General features: G+C 57.2%; 1 protein-coding gene across 1 annotated transcript in view; it reads right to left on the reverse strand.

The window, feature by feature from the left end:
• ZC3H3 (zinc finger CCCH-type containing 3) overlaps positions 1-12,779 on the reverse strand; it is a gene marked incomplete at its 5' end in the record, with an annotated part of 106,724 nt that extends 93,945 nt beyond the window's left edge. The window contains 3 exons of the mRNA XM_035317232.1: positions 4,560-4,569; positions 8,841-8,859; positions 12,774-12,779. Of these exons, the coding sequence (XP_035173123.1) occupies positions 4,560-4,569; positions 8,841-8,859; positions 12,774-12,779 (35 nt within the window). The remainder of the gene's footprint in view (positions 1-4,559; positions 4,570-8,840; positions 8,860-12,773) is intronic.
• Positions 12,780-14,288: the final 1,509 nt, after the last annotated feature.

A 14,288-nucleotide genomic window follows, 5' to 3' on the forward strand; every position in this document is an offset into this window, starting at 1 on the left:
AAAACCCCAGCCGGCACCGTTTGGAAAGGGGTGGAGGGTGGAAGAAGGGTGAGGTTAACCCCCGGTAACGCTCTGTCCTTAGCCTCCCTCCCTTTTGGGTGCTGAAGGTGGGGGAAAAAAGGCGTCGCGTGAAGGCTGGCGCTGGCAGGAGCACGCGCAAGGACGCCCCAAGGGGTCCGCCCGCTCCTGCGGGTGGCTCCACGTAAGCCGAGCCGGATCCTTTCCTGCTCTAAGCACGTGGATTTGGCACCCTAAACCACGGGAGCAGCCGATTCTGCCCTGCAGGAACACCCCCTTGCCATGCAACACGTCCCAAAAATCACAGCAGGGCACGGGCACAGCACCAGCACCTTCCCCCCCCGGCCCCCCCCAGCCCCAGGGAACCCTTGTGCCATTCAACCAAGACCCAGAAAAGTCCCCAGGAACCCTCCCCGGAACTCCGAGCCCTCCCCTAGGAGCCGAGGGATGCCGAAAAGAAAAGTTTGGGTGCTCTGTGCTGGACGGGAGCGGCGCTGCTCTCAGCTTTCAGGTCGTCTCCTTCGCCCCGCTACACCCCAGCCCTCTGCCAAGGCGATTACGAGGCAAGGAAAAGCTGAAAGAGCAGCAGAAGCGGGGAAGGAGGCGGCAGAATCGGGCTCGAGGTGAGTTTCCGAGCGGTGCCTGTACCTCGCCGCTCCCCTCGCCATAAAAAAATCCTCTTGGACAAGCGTAAAAGAGAAGGAAGGGGGGAAAAAAATCCAGGGAAAGGAGGGATGGCAACTTAAAGCGGCCATCGGACCGCTCACGGAGCCGCTCGCCCCGCGTGTCACCGCTCCCGGCTCTCGTGCCCGGCAGCCGAAGGAGCCGGGGAGAAAGAAAAAGAGGGGCGAAAAAAGAAAAGCAGCAGGTTGTTTAAAATTAGGAGCCCCTTTCTGAGGTACCTCGGGCGAGCGCAAGCCGCCGGCTCGGCTTTTGGGCAGCCCCATCTTTTATTTGCCAAGCTGGGTTTGGGAAATTTGAGCTTGGTGCTTCTGCTATTAAAAAAGAAATAAAAGCTTTAAAATTTTGGCTGGTTTTCGGGCGATCTTTACAGCTCCAGGACTGGTTAAAGAAACGGCATTCAGGAGCAGCTCCCTTGGCAAGCCCCACGCCTTCAATCCCGAGCCATATTGAAAAAGCCCTACAAAAAACAAAGCCAGAGCCTCGCCGACAGGCAAAAAGCCTCAGCCCCCCTTCGTGCTGACCACGAGGGTGTTTTGCTGCTTCTTTTGACTCCTTCCCCACCGCTGGTTCACAGGGAAAAAGCCTTTTCTGCCGGAAAAATCGCTCAGCTCTTGGAGCCGCACGGAGCAATCGCGGACTCATCGTGCCCCCTAGAGGGGACCGCGGCGGGTCCCCACCGCACCGAGGTCCTCAAACACCGGGGTCCTCATCACGACGGGGTCCTCGTCGCACCGGGGTCCTCGTGTGCCGCAGCCCGCTCGAGTTTTGGCTCTGAATTGGATCCAAAAAAGGGGGGGGGGGAAAGAGGTGGGGGAACGCAAAACTTGGCCAGAGAGGCCGGGGGCGGGCGCGCGCCGCTCGGCGTTTCGCTCTCCGGTTGGACGCGTTGGTAAATCCCGGTCTGACGCCAAGCTCAGGGGACCCCTTGAAGGCCATTTCTTGCTTCTGATGATTTTTTTGAGTCGAGATTTGCGCAGGGTTCATCGCCCTGAGGGCCTGGGGGAGCCGGCGGTGCTGAGCCGAGCCCCGCTACTTCTACAAATCCCCCAGAAACGATGCCTGGGGGGGGGGGGCACCGCAGGATGGGGATGGGGGACGTTCCCCCTTCTCCTCGATGCCGCCCCGTCGGGGTGAGCCTTCCCCGGGGCTTTGCTGCTGGGAGCTGCCCCGCTAAAAAAAAGGGGGGGGGGGGTCTCAAATAGGGGAAAATCGGGGACAGGGGGCTCCCCGAGGGCTGCGCAGCCCAGATCCGCGCTCCCCGTGCCCGCAGGGCAGGAGCTGAGCCCTTCCTCCAGGCTCCTTCTGCTGAGTTCCCCCCCCAGGCTCGCTCTTAATTAAGCGTGGCTAATCAGACACCTGGAGCCGGGCAGCCCTAGTGAATTCCCTGGGGTAAAAGGAGGGGGGGAGGGAGGAAAAAGCCATCCCCCACGGCTTGTGTGCCGGGAGCCGCCCCGAGCGGTGACCCGAGGGGACAGCTGGGACCCCGGGGGCTGACCGAGAGCTCCCCGCTCCTTTCTGGGAGCTCTGGGTCGAGCCCAGGGTGTAAAAGGGAGGCTCAGAGGCGTGGGTGGGGACCCCTGATTTGGGGGGGGGGGGGGGGAGACCTGCCACAAGGTGAGCGCCCCCAAGGCGATCGTGAGCAGGGACTTCGCCCGGAGAAAAGGAGGAGGGAGCAAGGGCCGTAGCCGTACCACCGTGCCCTTCATCAGCTCCTGCAGCTCATTACAACTAATTACCCTCCGCAAATTGACGGACAGGGGCTTGGGGAGCAGGAGCCGGCGAAGCAGAGGAGCCAAGAGGCGAATCAACGAGGGGACCGGGGTGCAAAAAGGTGACCGAGGGAGGCGTCGGGCAGCAGATCCGCGCCGGGGCCCGGGCGCTCCTTTAATTTACGGTAATGGCATCCGACTCGAGATTTCAGCTACGGATTCCCTGGCTGGGAGGCATTCAAACGGGAACCTTCGAATGGGAAAGGCGCCTGCGAGCGGCGCGAGAAGCTGCGGCGGGGTGGCCGGCGTGCCGGGCGCGCGGCGGATGCCAAGCGGGACGGCTTCTGCGGGGGACTCGAAAAAACAAATACGTTAAGCGCCGTCCCGAGCCAAGCCGGGTAACGACAGCTCCTGCCCACCAGAATAAACCTTGGGCTGAAGTTTCCCTTTCTGCTCCCGGTCCCTGTTTTGCCTTCTCGCCCCTGGAGGGTCCCGAACGCCGGGAGAATCCCCCCCCCAGGGGCAGAAAGGTTGGGAAGCGGGGTGGGAAGGGATAGGGTTACCCCGCGGGGCTGGGGCTCGCTGGCAGCTGCCGTTCCCTCCCCTCGTTTTCTCACGGGCGGTTAATTGGGAATTTTCATCACGCTGGCTGCAGGCGTTTGCCGTTAGATACGGCCGCCAGGGGTGGGAAAAAGGAAGAGGCGGAAAGAGGGCAGGGCGAGCGGGCGCTTTCGCCGAGGCTCCCGGCTGAGCCGTTTCCAGAGGAGCCACTTTCCAGGAGTGCAATCCGTCGGCTCGAGGCCCAGCCCCGAGGAGGAGCAGTTCAGGACCTCCCTGCTTCGTTTTCCACCCGGTGACCGGAGAGGGGCAGAGCCGTGGCGTCGCCGGGCCGGCGCTGGAGGCGTACGAGGGGCACGAGTGGCACCGCAGAAGAAGTCGGTGCGCGATGCTCTTGAGATGTTCTCCGCCCCCCACGGCACGTGAGCCGAGGGAAAAGCGATCCGTTAACGCGGGACAGCTTCCCAGGAGGAAAGAAGACACAGAACGAGCAGCGCGGGGGGGGGGGGGGAAATAGGAATTAATGAGAGTTGTAACTACTCCAAGTGCTGCCAGAGCAATAAAAAAGGAGCCTGCCCGCTCCCACGAGGAGCTAAAACGCCTTCCCGTGCTTGACGCGTCCCCCTGCATCCCATAGTTTCAAGGATGCTCTGGACTGTGCCTGCAACCCCGACGCTACTTCGGCAAAATAAATAATAATGCGATGATCCACGACGTTCCCTTGTCGTTATCCCAGTCCACGACATCCCGATCGTTTCCCGCTGCCTACCCTGAAAAACAAACCCCCGAAGTTCCCCGGTTTCGCCTGCGGCTGCCCTTAAAATCCGGTGCCACGTCCACGGTCACACGAGGGTTTTGGGGAGCAGGTTCCCGAGCTGCTCCTCTCCTCTCCCTGCCCGCCCTGAGCACGGGGACGTGATGCTTCCTCCTCCCGGCTCTGCTCCTGCTCTGCACAAACCCCCCCCCCCCCCCCCGAGATCCCACCGGCGACGAGACCTGAGAGCGCTGCGCTGATTTTTCCCCCCCCAATTTAGGCACAGAAACACCTGGGGCTCTCCCAGAGGGTGGCTTTTCCCCTACGAGCCCCAACAGCTCGAGACTGCTCCCTTTGTGGGGGTGACGGGGAGGAAAGGGAGCGGTGACCCGGAGCAGAAATCACCTTGGAATGAGAGCTGCACGTTGGACCCGCGTGTTTTCCGGCTCTGAAGAACGCAGAAGAGCTCCCCGCGGGCTGCGAACGAGGGGAAAGGTGGCGAAGGGGAGGCAGCGTCCCCCCCCGCTGCTTCTGGCGCCCCGCACGCGTGGCCCTGGCCCGAAAAAGCTTTGCTACGCTTTGAAAACCGAGGGGGGGGGGAAAAAAACTGGCACCAGCCCTGGCAGCAAGGTTTCGGGGTGTATTTGGCAGGGAGTTCCCTCGATGCGACCACCAAGCTCTCGCGGCGACGGCCGCCGAGGGGGGTGCTGCTGCTGCTTTCTGCTTTTCGGGCAGCCCGGCCCCAAGGGATGCTCCCCCTGCTCTCCGGGCACAGGCTGGGGACAAGTGGCCAAGGGCATTAGCCCCGAGCTTCCCCCCCAAGCAGCCACGTCCCGTCCCTGCCGACGGCGTGGAAGAGGTAACCAAAAATCCCCCGAGGAACCAGGAGATGAGCGGCCGAGCGCGCGGCTCCGCGGGGCTTCAATGGGTACTACAGGAAGGGAAATTCAGAGGAAAAGCCGTTTCTGGAACAGGACTCGCTGCCGGCGGAGAAAAGCGAATTTTTGGCTATTCAAACCCGACCGCGCCCCAATTCGAGGCTAAAAAGGACAAAATCGGCGCCGCTCCCTGCGGCCCTTCCCCCTTGCTCGATGCCAGGCCCTACCGCTTGCTTTCCGCTGCAGCTCCCCCGTAAAGAGCCTTAAAATCCTCCCCTAATGCCTCTAATGAGAGTTTTTGGAGTAATTAATGCTTGGCCTCATTTTTTTCAGAGGGAAAACGGGACAGACAGGAGCGATGCTCGCCCAGGGGGCACAGGAGGGAGGCAGCACGCTCGCACCCACGCCCCGGGGGGTGCTGTAGGTCGGCGCATCCCCGACCAGCACGGAAAGCAGGACCCAAAGGCTCATAACCAATTCTGTGAACGCCTAATTAACATTTCTGCCACTCCTCTCTTTCCCCGGGACAGCCAAAACCGGGGGGGGGGGCACGGTCAGTGCCACGCTCCGGGACGCGGCCATCCCGTCGCGCTCCGCTCTCGGGTTTGAGCTGCCCCAAAGGTCTCCCGGAGGTCGGCCCCTAAGAATTCAACCACGGCGAGGTGTTGAATGATTTAAAACATCGTTTGCCCCCAAGGCCCCTTCCCCCGGGGAAGGGTGCCACCTGTTAGCGGCTGGAGCCTGAGAAAACGCCCGGGAATGAGCAGAATCCCCGGGGCGCGCAGCTCCGCTCCACCAACTGCCGTCGGGAAGAAGCTGCTAACGGCTCCTCGCTTGCTCCGGGGATCAGGTCACAGCTCCAATCGTTATTCCCAAGGCACGGGGTTAGCAAATTCCCCGCGAACGTGCCGGCAGCGAGCTTCCCGGCACCAAGAGCGAGCCGGGCGCCGCGAGGCCGCGTGGCACGGGCAAGAAAAACCCAAGGGGTTGGGGTGGAGGAGCCCGATGGAGGTTTGCTGGGGGTCAGGGAGCTCTAAGGTTTCCCCCGAGGTTTCCCCCGAGGTTTCCCCGTGGCCACCCCCCTGTTTTCACAACCCCCCTTCGCCCCCCCCGGGGTGGACACGCGCCGGCCCTGTGGGTACGGGAGCTCTAGAGAACTCCTCGGAGAACTGGGAAGCTTTGGACTCGGAGGCAGAAAAAAAATGAGAGGAGAAAAAGAGGAAAAAAAGGGAAAGGGAAGAGAAAGAAGTAGCCAGCAGATAGAGCTGAAGTCGGTCAGAAGCAGAAAAGCATCACGGAATTCTCATTATTTACGACTCCGTCTACGATTACCAGACCCCGACCGCTCCGTGCAGTGATAAAACACCAAAAGCAGGACGGCTGCGGCCTGAGCCCGCTTTCCTTCGATGTTCTCCCCACAAACGTCCCTGCACCTCCAGCTCTGGGCTCGCCACGGGTTCGTATCACAGCGCTCGGGTCCGGCCGGCCTCCAGCACCGCTCGGCTGACCGAGCACGTGGCAGCCGCCCCCAAAAACGCCTCTCCCCCTCATCCCACCACGGAGACACCCCTCCCAGCGCCAGGCACAGCTTCCCCCCGTTCAAATAGCGTTCCCCTAAACCCTAAGAGAAGGGTTTGAGCGCTCGCCGTGGGCTCGGATCCATCACCATGATGGATGGTCCCCGACGGCCCGAAGCAAATCAAAGCCATCGTTCATTCTGATCGCCGAGGTTGTCCCTCCGGGGCCGGGAGGATGCCTCTGCTTTCACACGAGGAGCTGACACCACGGCTAGAAGAACAACACGAACAAGCCAGAAAACATCTTTTTTTTTAAAGAAGTGGGCTTCTGCTGCTAGCAAAGCGCCCCGTGCTGTGGTTTAGCCCAACAAGTCTTACGGAGAAAACTCGGAGAGGTGAAAAAAAATAGATCTGTGTTAAACATTTCACACGAAACATTTCCAGGAAAGGCAGAAGATTAAAAAAAAAAAAGAAAAAAAAAGAGGTGGCCTCCATTTAGGCCGGCACCTAAACCTATTTTTTTTATTATTATTTGAAGTCAGCACTTCTGAAACACGGCCGCGAGCGCAGCGCCGAGACTCTTGGCTGCTCGGGAACGTCACCTGTCAACGCCTGCTCCCCAGGCGCACTTAGAGGAGAGCTGATCGGCACTGATGTCCCCGTCCCCGTAAATATTTCAAAGACAAACCAATTAACGCCGCCGCGCTTCAGAACCAAACTTCCCCGACTCGAAGAAAAGCAAAGCAACGACGAGGATCTCAGCGCCGAGACGCTTCGACGCCTTCCCGTCTTGCTTGGACGCAGCAGGGACACCGAAGGAAAGCTGCTCAGGGAATAAAGGCTGGGACCCATAAATAGGTCCCTGCGTCCCCTGCACAGGTCCTTGCATCCCCTGCGCACCTCTGGCTCATTCCCTGTGCGACCCCGAGCTCCCCCAGCTCCCCATCCTCTGTCTCCCGTCCTTCGCCGGTCCTCTCGTCCCCACGTTGGCCTCTCAATCTCAAAGCTTCGCGTTGTGGGTGAAGAACCTACGGGCAAGCTCTGTCCCCGAGTCAATCTGAGTCCCACAGCTCCCAGAGGAAGGCAGCGGGGTCAGAGGGGGCTGATTCCCGTCCCCTCCCCACCACCAGCAGAGGAAATGGTGGCCAACGTCCTCGGGCTCCTTGCGGACCTTTGGAGCGCGGGGAGCTGTTGAGCGCTCACCACCTGCCTCCACTTCTTTGGTCTCCATCCACCTCCCTTCGTCATCCCCTGTCCCCTTTGGGTTTCTCCCAGTTTTTACCTCCCTAACAACCCCTCTGACCCTACGGGAATAAAAACAGCCGGAAGGGGGGCTCCGGAAACAAAGCGAGAGCCTGGGAAGCGCACGTGGGATTTCTTCACTCGGTAACATCCCAACCACCTCCCAAGGACCCAACCCCACAACCTCTACCCGTTAATACTGAGATGGGCCAAGCCCAAAAAATACCCGGGAGCATCCAATTATTTAGCAGAGGGGGGCCGAGGCCCTGCGGTATCCGAGGTCAACGCACGCGTGCCGGGATCGCCGAGCCCAACGCGCGCACGTTTCACGCAGGTACAGCCCCAGCCTGGTTACGCTCACACGAAGGCTGCGGCCCTCCCGTCTACACCCGATCCACCTCTAACCGAGACCGGCGCTCGGGTTTTATGCTGGTTTAGCTCTTTCGGAGAGCGAGCCGATCGCTTCGGTTTGAAAACAAAAAGATTTCTCGTCCCGGGCCCCTCCCGCCACCGAGGCGGGCAGCGAAGCACCGTGGCCAATGAGTTATTGCGCATGAGCCGAGCCACTTAAACGGGGGGAAAACACATTATTCTAATGTTTCTCACGGCTTTGTGCAAGTAGTCTCCCTCGGGTCTTCTGTGAGGTTAGGAGCTCACAGAAGCAACCAAAATACGGCAGCGCGCAGTGTAGGGGCAAGCGGCGTGGACGCGGCGAAGTCCTGGCGATGACGTGGGTGCTCTCAGCACGATCAGCTCGCTGAAAGCCAAGTTCCTCTCCGGGAACATTGCTACAATCCTTTACATACCACCTTTGGTCTTGTGTTATTCTTTGGACAAGGTATCGAACATTTTGGGGTTGTGGAAATATCTCAGCCCAGCGTTCAGATGCTTCCCAAGCATCTCCAAGGCACAGTCTCGATTAGCCTGCTCCCAATTAGCCCTAAAGCTGGGTAAATTATTCAGGTTGCGAGGCTCTGGAGCCCACAGCATCCTTCCTCGGGCACTCTTGGTGCTTTTAGTCTTCAAAAAGTAAAGATCCAGGGACGTCGTCTCCTGCAGCAGTGTCACGGAATAGCTGAGGTTGGAAGGGGCCTCCAGATCCTCTGCTCAATTACAGCAATTATCCATTACTGTTCTTGTCCTCTGGCCAACAGCTGGTTTTATTTACGTGGTGAGGGTTCAAGGGCCAAGCGAGGTCCCACTTTGGCAGAACGGTCACGTCTGGCATCGCATTGACAGGAGAAAGCCTCAAAACCCCCCCGAGCCAGCCTACAGCGACCGCTCTTCTCAGCCGCTCGCGTCTGATGGCCATGAGCCGAGCCGGTAGCAAACACCGCCATCAAGTTGTTTTAGAGGGGACTTTGGGTCCCTCAGCACCTGGGTTTGCTCCCCTAACACGGGCAAAAAAACCGAAGCCCGCCATTAGAAGGATTTACCCCATGGCCGCAAAGGGAATCAGCAAAGACACGTATTCATAACGAAATCTGGCTCCTGGCCCGCTCTGTCAGACCTTTTCCCCTCCTCCAATTATTCAGGTGGCCAAAACGCCTGCCTCCATCCTTGGAAATTAGGTTGGAAGGGGCTTGACAATGAGTCGTAACAACGCCGGCCAGAAGCTCTCCGCCTCCACTGTAGGGTTGTCCATAAAACCCAGTCCAACAGCAGTGGGGGCTCTTTGGTGTTTTTTTTTTGGTTTTAATCAACTCTAAACGTATTCGAAGGCCACTCCCGGGTCTTACAGGGATGTTTGGTAGTTAGATTTAAGAGCAGTCATGGCAGAGCAGATGGTACACAACAAGAAGAGCCATTCCCCACTTTCCCTCCTTGCCCCTGGACCTGTCCGAGTCCCCGTTTGACCCCGGTTTTCACCAAAAAAAGCTTGTTTTGTTTTAGAACTTCACGCGTCTGCGCGCACTGAAAATAAAAACCGCATCCAGCACTTCTCACGCAGCTGCCACGACAAATTATGCTCCCGGGGCCGCGCGTCAGGCATTATCTCCTAAACCCAGGGGCTGTTTTCGTGGCAGGAGAGGCGGACCCGCAGCCCTCATCCCGCCAGTGACCTGAACGAGGTGGGAGGACGTTGGCTGGCGGAGCTGCAAGAAACCCAAACAGCCCCTGAAAAGTTTCTGAGGTTCCTTCAGCATTTTATTCCAGCCTTCAATAACGAGCGATGCCCGAGAGCGCCTCAAAGCAAGCTGCAAACGCCGCGCCGAGTCCCAGTTCTACCGTAAAGGTGTTATTAACGCCGCTTTCCAAAGAGAAGAGGAAAAATAAAGCCTCAATTACACGACTCGCGCGGAGCGAGCAAATTCTGGCCCGCTGCATAAAAGCCCCGTCTGAAAATAAGAGAGGAATCTCCTTCAGCATTTTTTTCTACATGTTTCTGGGCTCATTTGCTCCCTGCGGCGGCTCACCTTTATCCTTTCTGAGAAGCAACAGGGGATGACTTTGAGGACTAAAACTGATTTGGTCATTCATTGGCCAAGAGGACGGTGGCCAATGGGCACAGGAGGACGAGTCCCGGAGATGCGTTTCCTCCCGCCCGGAGACATCTCCGTGATGGGAGCCGGCAGGGCGAGAGGCTGCCAAGCCTCAGTGGACGCAGTCCGAGCGCTGGTTTCCCCTTCCCATTACCTGGCGCAGGCGAAATCCTTTACTAGAGCTGAAAACTCAGTTTGGTCTCTGACATCCCAGGCACAACGGCTCACACGCGCGCTCATCGGCGCTGGCGACGGCACCCAGCAGCGAAAAAAGCCAGGCTCAAATCGGGTCAGAAGAAGTAAACTCAAGAATAAGACACCAATCACCGATATGAGCATTAATCCCTATTAATCCCTCTACCTTCACCTCTCCCCATCCTTCCTCTGGCTTTTTGGGGTCTAAAACCCGGAACCTCATCGGTCCTTGCGTCATCCCTGAGCACCAGCAGGGCCGAGCTGTTCCCAACAGCTCTCCCGTGCAGGAAGGGCTAACGAACACCCAACCAAGTGAAAATCTTCCGTCCCTACGTCGTCCAGCATTCGTTCATCCTCTGATAAGGCCATGCTGGTGCACAAGGGCAAATTTCAAAGGGGAACACCGCCGTAATCCTCTACCTCTGCTCAACGCGATGGGCGCCGGTGACGGCATTGGGTTGGCACGGCGCTTGGATTTGGCTTCCACGCTTCAGAGAGTTGGGAAGCATCCGATGGGGCGCAGCAGGAACCTAGGACTGAAGGAATCTGCGTTGCTGAAGCCAGCGACGACAAAAGGACAACGGGGTAAAGATCTGCGAGTCCTTAAAAGCCAGCTCTTAAAAGCCAGCTACGGCGGGGAAGGGCGTCTTCCCTCCTTGACCACCAACAAAGCAACGACGAACTTAACGCGGGCAGACGCGTAGCAGGGGCACTATGAAACAAACAACGGGGCCAAAGAGATGATCTAGAGGGGACGTGGAGCATCCATCATTAGAGGTCTTCGAGATAAGGTTAGATGTCCACCTCGTTAGAGGTCTTCAAGATAAGGTTCGATGTCCACCGGATGGGAATGATGGAGATAAGTGGCTGTGCCTTGAGCTAGGGAGAGACCAGATGGTGTCCTAGGTCCACCCCAGCCTTTTGGTTTTTTAAACACTATTTTATGTCTTGGTATTGCTGCTCTCCCTTACCAGAGAAGCCTTCCAGGAGAGTTAAATCCTTTATTTACACAATAAGGCACAGATGAGCGAGGAGCAGGGTCAATAAAACAAGCTGGAGACAACTCTTCCTAGCCCTGAAGCTGCCAAAGAGAGGAGAGCATCCATCCTCATCGACCCGCCGACACCTTCAGCCAACCCTCCAACAACAGAGGGAAAAGACGAAGGGTTTTAACCTTTCGAGAGGGAGCCATGTGCAAAACGCCCTCAGCTGTAGATCAGTGCCGTAAATCGGAAGGGAAACGAGAGCCGGGCATCACTGCTCGAGTCACCGGAGCGCTTCCAACCCCAAACAATATTGCACGAGGCACTAGAAAGACGAATCGCTGAAGTGACAACCTGTCGGCACTGCCATCAGCTCAAGACCTCGCAGGGAGAAAAGACAGGAGAAAGAGAAGGGAAAATCCTCCCCTGGGAGGGATGAGTTACTTTTCTCCAGGGAGCTCGCACGAGACAAGACAGCACGGAGCTCGTTCACCTCTTCGATCAAGGGTTCGCGTAACAGACTCCTGCAGACATCTCTAATTCCCGTTCAGCTCTGCTTGCTCTTCCCCTGAATCACTTTTTTTCCTTACCTCGACTACTTTCTTGTCCAGAATTTACAGAGCAAGCAACCCACCAAAAACACCCAAGGCACGAAAGCGACTCCCGATAGCAGATAACGCCGTCGGTGCGGGAGCAGCAGCTTCCTCCCCTTCAGGGAGACATCCTTTTTCTTGCACCAGAAGTCATTTAAATGTCAAAAGAGGAGAAATACGTCAATCTGACAGGCTATCAGGCGGCTTAGTGAAAAGTTTTTAAGAGCTATTGACAACAAGTCCACTTCTGCCTCGGACGCGGAAGGCCGCGCCGCTCCATTAAGCAAGGCAGCCACTCTGCTCCCATGAATATTTAAAAGAGAAAGAGCAAAGCATTAGGCAGCCACGCAGCTCCGGACGTGCACTAACCTCTTCGGGAAGGACAAGGGAAGTGTCAGCACTCACAAAGTGCCCGGCGGGGCGTCCAGTCTGCAGGGGATGATGTGGAAGGGGCAAGGTCCTTGCCTCCCCGTACCCTCTTCGTGTAAAATCAGCCTTTCCCCAACACATTCAGCACATGGAGCTGAAATTCCGTATTGAATAGCTATTCAGGGAGATAAAATAAGGAGGAAAGCGTCCCTTTGGTTTAAAGGTAAGGCTTGGAACCATGAAGGCACAGCACATATGAAATGAAAACTCTTTGAGCCAATATTTCCTATCAAAAAATCAACAGAAAGCCTCAAAAAATCTGGGACCACGCACAGCCAGGTAAGAAATTAAAGTCAATGTGAGTACTCTGAGAAAAGAAATCAAGATGCAGGTCTAGATTTCCAAACCACAGCCTGCCGCTTAGCACGAGCCACGAGACAGAGGGTGTGTAAGCAAGGGAGCAGGGATCCCGTACAAAAAATGCGACCCGACGCCGTCCAACTCTTCGGAAAAAGAAGCTTGCAGGTTAGCTCAAGTGCTAAGCAAAGCTCCTTTTCACCGAAGCCTTTAAGACACAGAGGAGCCAAAGAGCAGCTCCCCTGGAAGCCAGAAATGCCTAGACTGGAAATCCTTGAAGTGGGAGAGCAAAGCTGGAAGGCACGGTGCGAAGGGAACGGAAAACGCCCCGCTCACCTGGCTCTCAGCACCGCTCAGCTTCGGAGCCCGCGAGACAAGAAGAGATAAAAGGAGCTGCCCGCTTTAATATATATTAAAAAGCGCAGGAGCACACCAGGCTGCAGATTTACTGCCTGTCACTAGCGGAGGTTTAACATCTTGATTTCACGCTGGTATTCTTCATTAGGTTTTTACTGCCGGGCTTTGCTTGTTTATGTCGCCGCCGTCGCGCTCAGGTGGGAATCGGAGGGGTTTCATTCGGAAACGCCTTCAAGCGGAGCCGTGTAACAGCCCCGCAGCAAGGTCCTCGCTGCCTTCCCACTGCTGCCGGATCGCAGAGGAGGCAGCAAAGACGAGGGCAGCTGGGCAAGGCGACCAGCCACAGCCTCACCGTGCGGACGCTGGGGAGATGTGGTGGGGATGGAGAGGGGAAGAAGCGCCAGGAGATGAGCAAAGCCATCCCCCGCGGTCCACGCTGAGCTCCACTCGCTTGTCCCCATGTCTTTGGTACCATCCAAGGGGCTGATGTAAGCTGGCATCCTCCTCAGACTCTCCCCGAAGGGCCTTTTTTTTTTTTTTTTTACGAATTAGAGCAGAATGATAAATTTGAAGGGTGGTGTTTTTAAGTTAATGATGCCTGGCGAGCCCAAGGGACCGGGCTGTTCTACACGCACCTAGGAAACGAGATGCGATTAGTTCCGAAAATCAAAGCTCAGCCGAAGCAAAGAGCTCAAACTGACAACTTGGTATCGTGATCAGGATCCGTGTCAAACACAGTCACGGAAAGCAGGCAACGTCCCCAAAAGCAGCCCCAGCTGCCCCATGCCACGGCTCAACAAGCAGCAGCCCTGGCCCCAGAGATGTCCCGGAGGCCAGACATCGCCCCAAATGACAGCTACAGCACAGGGGGGGGGCACTCGGGAAAGCAGTGGATGGGGATGGATGTGCCACAAGGCATCGGCTGGGAAGGGAAAATTGCAAATGTGAGAGCTCCGGCTGTGTATTTGGGGGTATTTCCACATCCCCGCTGAGGATCTGGCCCCAAAAGACATCCTGCATGAGCTCTTAGGAAACCCAGAAAAGGCAGGGCAGTTTTTTGGTGCCCCCACGTGGAGCCAGGAGCAGAAAAAAACACATCCGCTGGGCACAGGATGCGTTTATCACGCTCTCAATTACCTTTCCTTCCTTCCCCTTCCCCATGAAAGCTGTCCATCAGCCACCCTGGGGAGGAACACAACCCATCGGGGGGAACACAACCCATCGGGGGGAACACAACCTATCGGGGGGAACACAACCCATCGGGAGGAACACAACCCATCTCCTGTCCCAACAGGGCGAACTGAAAGCCACGAGCGGGCAGCAGTGGGGGATTTGCCTCCCCGTTTCCAAGGGCAGTGCCATTTCTGCATAGCCCTAACGCTATCCGGAGGATTTATTTGCATCCCTCATTCGGGTTGAGGACTTTTTATAAGTCAAGGTAAGGACAAGTTTGCACCAAGCTGCACAAACCAGACGTGGGTGCCCTTTCAGATGGCTTGTAAGAGTATTTGAAGGACCTCCAGACCAAAGCTTGGAGACACACAGCTCATGACAAGGCACAGATGCTGCCCCTACTGCATTTATAACATCT

Source organism: Oxyura jamaicensis, chromosome 2 (assembly GCF_011077185.1).
Source record: "Oxyura jamaicensis isolate SHBP4307 breed ruddy duck chromosome 2, BPBGC_Ojam_1.0, whole genome shotgun sequence".
Classification (NCBI taxonomy): domain Eukaryota; kingdom Metazoa; phylum Chordata; class Aves; order Anseriformes; family Anatidae; genus Oxyura; species Oxyura jamaicensis.